Source organism: Rhincodon typus, chromosome 5 (genome assembly GCF_021869965.1).
Source record: "Rhincodon typus isolate 14 chromosome 5, sRhiTyp1.1, whole genome shotgun sequence".
In the NCBI taxonomy this organism is placed as follows: Eukaryota; Metazoa; Chordata; class Chondrichthyes; order Orectolobiformes; family Rhincodontidae; genus Rhincodon; species Rhincodon typus.
The window spans coordinates 71,809,525-71,817,252 of NC_063336.1; the positions used below are offsets into that span (position 1 = coordinate 71,809,525).

The 7,728-nt window shown below is 39.2% G+C and overlaps 1 protein-coding gene across 1 annotated transcript in view; it reads right to left on the reverse strand.

The window, feature by feature from the left end:
- Positions 1-570: 570 nt before the first annotated feature.
- ift172 (intraflagellar transport 172) overlaps positions 571-7,728 on the reverse strand; it is a 174,366-nt gene continuing 167,208 nt past the window's right edge. The window contains exons 46-47 of the mRNA XM_048597064.1: positions 1,726-1,817; positions 571-823 (exon numbers count right to left, since the gene is read on the reverse strand). Coding sequence (XP_048453021.1) covers positions 734-823; positions 1,726-1,817 — 182 coding nt within the window. The 3' untranslated portion in view covers positions 571-733. The remainder of the gene's footprint in view (positions 824-1,725; positions 1,818-7,728) is intronic.

Sequence of the window (7,728 nt, forward strand, 5' to 3'; positions counted from 1 at the left end):
TGGGCGACTGTCTGTGTGGAGCTTCTCCCCATGTCTGTGTGGGTTTGCTCCGGTTTCCTCCCATAGTCCAAAGATGTGCAGGCTAGGTGGACTGGCCGTGCTAAATTGTCCATAGTGTTCAGGGATGTGTAGATTAGGTGGGTTATGCGGGATAGGTCTGGGTGGAATGCTGTGAGGGTCAGTGTGGACTTTCTGGGCCGAAGGGCCTGCTTCCACACTGTATGAATGCAACCTGTACACCTCTATCTAAGTCTTTTTGATCTATACATCCTTCACTTACTATGATCTGCCTGTACTGCTCATAAACAAAGCTTTTCACTGTATTTTGGTACACGTGACAATAAATCAACCACTGACTCACTCAGGCAACCACAACTGTTCTTTTGCCATACAACAGATTAAAGAAAATTAAATGTTTCACTTGCCAGCTGCAACATATGACATGTTAAAAATGTAAAGATCAAATAAATAATTCTGAAACTGTTTCTCTATGTACACACAAAGGAATTAAGAACAGGTATTTTTAATGCCACAGAATGGCACATTCAAAATAATTCAAAACTTGCACAGTTTATTTTTAATAGTTTTATTTGTAAGGCAATTCTGTAACTAAATACGAGTCTTCAAAATGGAAGAAAATAAAGCAGCTCTATTGGTCACATTAAAGCTATGGGCTCAATATAATGTAGAAATAGAATACAATTTTATAATAGGTGATCATTCTTAGCATTTTTCACTGGAAGGAAAAGCTGGCACTGGGAAGACCTCCACACCATTGACTAACAAACTTCAACACGTCTTGACACTCTGGGCTATGAGTTGTCTAGAAACAGAATAAAATATTTATATCAGTTAAACTGCATTGACCACCTTTACCATATATAAATCAAGATATTTAAATTTGAACAGAAAGCACTGGGGAAACTTAGGCCTGGCAGCATTTATAGAGACAGGAACAGAGTTAACATTTCAAGTAAAATGATCCTTTGTCAGACTTGAAATGTTAACTCTATTTATATCTACAGATACTGCTAGACCTAATGAATTTCTCCAATACTTTGTTTTTATTTCAGATTTCTGGCATCTGCAGTTCTTTGTTCTATTTAAATTTGAATTCTTAATCACTGTTGATTGTTTACAAGTAACTCTTGCAAATGATTTTGCCTGAATGCCAACTTTTTGTAAATATTTTAAAGAAGTGTACACCCAATATGGTTGACATTTGGAAAATTTAAGATTTAAGAACTTAACTAAAACAGTAGCTACTCCAAAAAGGGTCAATTACATACTTCCGTGGTGCTGGCTAAAATATTTGTGAAGACATTGGTACAGTGATAATGCCTCTGGACAAGGAATCCAGACACCCAGTCTATCAATCTGGGGACATGGGTTGAAATATCACCATGGCAGCAGGTAGAATGTATATTAAATCAATAACTCTGGAATTGAAAGTTAACCTTAACAAAGGTAACTGTGATCGTCATAATACCTCATCTGATTTGCTAATGTCCTGTAGGGAAGGAAATCTATCGTCTTTACTGTGTCTAGCCTACATGTGATTCCACACACAATGCAATTGATTCTTAATTGTCTCTTGGCCAATTGAGGATGGCAGCAAATGCTGTCAGCAATGATTCAATGACTCTATAAGATAAACAAAATGTTTTGCTACTGGAAAAATTCTCAACATATCCTAAAATATTTAAGAACTTTGCAGTTACTTACCTTTACTGCCATGAGAAATTTGTTCCAGTCATCTTTGTTTGCTGCTTTACCATGTCTTTTGAATTCAATTTTGTTACGGAGTACTGGATAACCTAAGTATGCATAAAATAAATTACATTCAATATATGAAAATTGAATTTTGAGGTAATATTTGTAGAAACATCATGATGTGTAAAGGGATAAAAGGGTTCAGGTTTCTGAATGTTTTTAAGCCATAAATATTATTACCCCATAAATCCCAAAGAGTGGGTTGGTATATGTGGCATGCAATGTGATACTGAGCCGTTAAAGCTGGAAACTCAGGGGTTCAATTCTGCTATGTTGGCTGACCTCATCCAGGATGGCTACAAAAAATTAAAACTAGTCTCTAGATATCCTGGGCTAAGGTGGAGCAAGATCCTTAAAGGATAGCATCTGACTTAGTTGTGTTGTCTCCTAGACCAAACGCGTACAAACAGGCATTCTGGGAACGTCATAATATTAGATGCATAACAGAGTACTATTGCTGCCTCCCAGAGAAAAGGCATAATGTAAGATATATTCCAGAGAAGAAATAGGTAGAGGCATACGGTATTTTTGACTAAGACAAACAAAAGATGGTTGCCATCATTATTGCTGTCCACCAAGAAGCAAGCACCTAAGGGCAAGATTATGGTGAATTCAATTAATTCATCCATCATACTATTCACTTTGTACTGATATCCATTAACATACATTGATCATTCAATTCCCAAACAATTTTGGTAGAGAGTCACAAGCCTAATTTTATATATAAACATGGTCTACTTTAAATTGTAAGGCATAAGAATATGAGGAACGATGAATAATCCATTAGGCCCAATTTGTCTACAGGACATATGCTTTTCACATAATAGACACTGCTCAACTCACCAGTATGCATGTAAGATCATCAACTACATGTAATCATTGAAGCAGACAAAGGCTTTATGAAGTTGTTTTCCTGACCCCTTTTCTAACAAATCACAACTCCAAATAATAATCCAATTCTGCAATTTAGATGCAACACAAGCTGTACAGGTGATTCATCCAAGACTCCAGCAATACCAATTCCAATAGATAATCCAAGTTTATCCTTATTCTTATAATCATGGTGCACGAGAACATGTTGGCCATGAGTTGTACCAAATGCCATATTGACAAGGATGTCAGTGAGCATGCTCAAAGTCAGCATCCATCTTAAATATGCAGAATGACAGATCATGACATTAATTAGCAATCATGTATTGCAACCAAAAGGAATTCCACTCCCTCAATATCCAGCTGGTGTCTGCCCACACACAATGAATCATGAAAGTCAATGCCTAGTACCCGAACAGCAGTCATGAAGACTTCATATTTTGGGGATTATGATAGGAGACAGAAAATACAACAAAGAACAGGACAGCACAGGAACAGGCCCTTCAGCCCACAATGACTGTACCGACACATGATGCCTTTCTAAACTACAAACCTCTTGCCTCTATATGGTCCAAATCCCTCTATTCCCTGCCTATTCATATCTATCAAAACATTGAAAGACATTAGGTTGCTTTTGGGTTCAGAATGATCAAGGATTGATTTTAGATTAGGCAAACCCAAAGATTAAAACACTTTTGGCTGATTTGAAGGAGGCCTGACTGAAGTCAGATGGAAGTATGGCCCTCCTAGCAAAGGAGAATTTGCTCAGAGCATTTAAGGAAATATATTACCTTACTAAATGAGTGTATTTTGTGAAACTTCCAGACCAGTTTGAGTGGAACTCTGAAGATTATTAAAAGACTGAGAACGTCAAAGCTCTCAATTGCACAGTTCATTGGACTGAAATTGAGAAGAGGCAGGCAAGTCAAACCTATAGATTTCATTGAGAAGGAATGTCTGTGTTTTTTGAGTTACAATGATATGATGGCATTGGGGAATAGATGAGAATTTATTTTGTCTGTGTTTGAAATTTTTCGAACAATGCTATATGCAGAGGACTTGTTTTGTTTTATTTCTTTTGTGAAATAAAGTTATGTTTTATTGTTAAAGCAAAATCTGCAGCCTTGTGTTCATGTTTTCATTATAAGACCATCACATTACATTAGATTAGATTAAAACAAAAATGATATATCAAGCTCAGTTTCATTCTGGAATCTTATTTGTCTAGTTGTAACATCAGCTGGGATCAGAACAAACACACAGATGCATGGGCAACATGCATACCATGAAAGCCATGCTGCCATACAAAGTATGGTAGAATGAATCATTGGCAAAAGATCATGAGATACTGAAGAAGAACTGGCTATTTGGCCCATTGACACTGTTCTGCCATTCAATAACTGAAGTGTTTCTCAACCTCCTGACTTCTTCCCATAACCCTTGATCCCCTTGCCAATTAAAACATATCTCTGTCCTAAATACACTCAATGACTTAACTCCACAGCTCTCTGCGGCAATGTGTTCTACAGATTTACTACCTTATGGCTGAAGAAATTCCTCCTCATCTCAGTTCTAAAGGGTCATCCCTTCATTCTGAGGTTGTGCCCTCAGTCCTAGTATCTCCTACTAGTGGAAACATCTTCTCCACATCCACTCTATGCAGGCCTCTCAATATTATCTTTCTAAACTCTTGTCAAGCACAGACCCAGAGTCCTCAACCGCTGCTCAAATCATCAGTCCGAAATGCCCATGATCATCCTTGCAATGCTCCCCAGCATACCCTCCAAGGGCAACACATCTTACCTTAGACAAGGGGCCTAAAACTGCTCATAATATTACAGATGCAGTCTGACCAGATCCTTATACAGCCTCTGTTCTGTTTTGTTCTAGTCCTCTTGAAATGAATGCTTAACTCCCATAGAGTCACAGTGTCATACAGCACAGAAACAGACCCTTTGGTCCAACCAGTCCCACAGCCTGTTCCTGGCCCAAATCCTTCCAAACCTTTCCTATTCTTGTACCTATCCAAATGACTTTTAAAAGATGTGATTGTAATGGCATCCATCACTTCCTCAGGAAGGTCATTCCACACGTGAACCACCCTCTGAGTGAAAAAATTGTCTCTCATGTCTTTTTAAAATCTCTCTCCTCTCACCTTAAAAACGTGCCCCCTAGTCTTGAAATCCCTTATCCTAGGGAAAGGGCAACTACTACTAACTCTATCTATACCTGTCATTATTTTATAAACATCTGTCAGGTCGCCTCTTAGCCTCCGATGCTCCAGTGAAAGAAGTCCCAGCCTATCCAGCCTTTCTTTATAACTTAAACCTTCTATACTTGGCAACATCCTGGTAAATCTCTTCAGAATCCTCTCCAGCTTGACAATATCCTTCATATATTTGCCGACCAGAACTGGACACAGTATTCTAGAAGGGTCCTCACCAATGTCCTGTACAACCTCAACATGACTTCCCAACTCCTATACTCAAAGGACTGAGCAATGAAGGCAAGAGTGCTAAATGCCTTTTTAACCACCCTGTACATATGTGATGCAAACTTCAAAGAATTAGGTACCTACACACCTAGGTCCCCCTGTTCAACACTACCCAAGGCCCTACTATTAATTGTACAAGCCCTACCCTCATTTGTTGTACCAAAATACAACACCTCACATTTATCCAGATTGAACTCCATCTACCATTTTTCAGCCCATTTTGACCTATCTGATCAAGATCCCTTTGTAATCTTAGAAAATCTTCTTCACCACCAATTTTGGTGTCGTCTATAAACTTACTAACTATGCCCTCTATATTCTCATCCAACTCATTTATATAAATGACAAACAAAAGAGGGCCTAGAACCGATCCCTGTGGAACACTACCAGCGACAGGCGTCCAGTCCGAAAAGCAACCCTCCACTGCCACACTCTGTGTCCTGCTGTTCAGCCAGTTATGTATCCAATTGGCAAGCTCACCCTGATTTCTATGTGAGCTAGCTTTATTAAGTTAATCTACCATGCTGAATCTTGTCAAAAGTGTTACTAAAATCTAAATAAACAATGTCTACTGCTCTGCCATCATTAATCTTTTTGGTAACTTCCTCAAAAATCTCAATCAAGTTTGTGCGACACGATTTTCCTCACAAAACCATGTTGACTATTCCTAACCAATTTTTGCCTCTCTAAATGTCCTTACATCCATCCCATCATTTATGATCACCTTAAACACAATTTACTCACAATCGAAGTCAGACTCACACTCTATAGTTCCCTGGTTTCTCCTTTTAAACTTTCTTAAGGAAAGGTACAACATTAGCCGCCCTCCAGTCATCAGGTACCTCACCCGTAGTTATAGATGATGCAAACATTTCTGCAAGGGGCCTTGCAATTTCCTCCCTTATTTCCCACAATGTTCTGCAATACATTAGGTCAGGTCCCAGAGATTTATCCACCTGTGTATTCTGTAAGACCACTTGAACTTCCTCTTCTGTAATGTGAACTGTTTTTAAAACATCAAAGTTTATATCTCTACATTCTCTAGACTCCATTTCTTTCTCCACAGTAAAAACTGATGTGAAATATTCATTTAGTATCTCTCCTATCTCCTGGGGTTCAACACAACGATGATCTCCTTGAACTGAACCTGCATGTTAACCTCAACAGAATGCTGAACTAGGAGTCCCAAGTCCTGAAATGATTTACATATTTGAAGTCTTTCCCCATTTAGAAAACAGTCTCTGCCTCTATTCTTCCTACCAAAGAACATAATGTCACACTTTGGCACATTGTATTCCATCTGCCACTTATTTACTCAATCTCCTAGCCTGTCCAAGTTCTTCTGTAGCCTCCTTACTTCCTCAACACCACCTTCCTGTTCACCTATCTTCGTGTCATCTGCAAACGTAGCAACAATCCCTCAGTTCCTTTGTCCAGGTAAGTTATGTATCATGTGAATTGTTGTGATCTCAACACGGACCCCTGCGGAACTCTACCAGTCACCAGCTGCCACCCTGAAAAAGACTCCTTTATCTCTACTCTCTGCCAGTCAGTCAATCCCTCTAGCCATGCCCATACATTGCCCCCAACATAATGGGCTCTTACCTTATTTAGCAGCCTCCTGTGTAGCATCTTGTCAAAGGCCTCTGGAAATCCAAATAAATCACATCCACTGGCTCTCCTTTGTCTAATTTGCTCATTACCTTCTCAAAGAATTCTAACAGATTTGTCAGTCATGACCTCCTCTTGACGAGTTTGTGCTGGCTCAGTCCTATTTTACCATTCAGTTCCAAGTACTTCATAATCTCATCCTTAATAATCTAAATTCTTACCAACAACCGAGGTCAAACTAACTGGTCTACTGTTTCCTGTCTTCTGCCTCCCTCCCTCTTTAAACAGGAGTACTACATTAGCCATTTTCTAGTCCTCTGGGACCCTCCCTGACTTCAGTGATTCTTGAAAGATTACCACCAATGCCTCTACCACCAATGCATGCTTGTGCAACCTGCAATATCCTGGAATGCACTGGAGGAACCCTGCAGTTCTAACAGAGCATATGCCAAGATTTGAGGCAATCTGCCCTAAACTATGCAAATTTGCTATATAGAGGAGTTGACTTCTGCAACTGGTTTTATGATGAGCAGCTGAGGATGAGGAAGAATAGGAAAGAGGAAGGAACACAGACATTCCCTTTTTGGGTAGTCTGTCCATGAATAAACCATTCAGCTATAATAGCAGCTAAAGCAATTCCCCATGATTGACAATCCCAAACTTTACATTTCTTCTGTTACTAACCATCTTAATGTCTGCTCAGGCATAGTGCAATAATAAAAACCATCAAAAAATTCCGTCCAGAAGTTATAAATCACACGACGCTGTTAAATACAAAATATTAACTAATCACTCCTGCACATTTCCTAAATGCCTGTCTTCCATGTGTCTTTTCATGTCCTAGTTCTCTTATACCGCAGACAACAAGGTGCAGAGCTGGATGAACACAGCAGGCCAAGCAGCATCATAGGTGCAGAAAGGCTGACGTTTCGGGCCTAAACCCTTTTTTTTTCCTGATGAAGGGTCTAGGCCCGAAACGT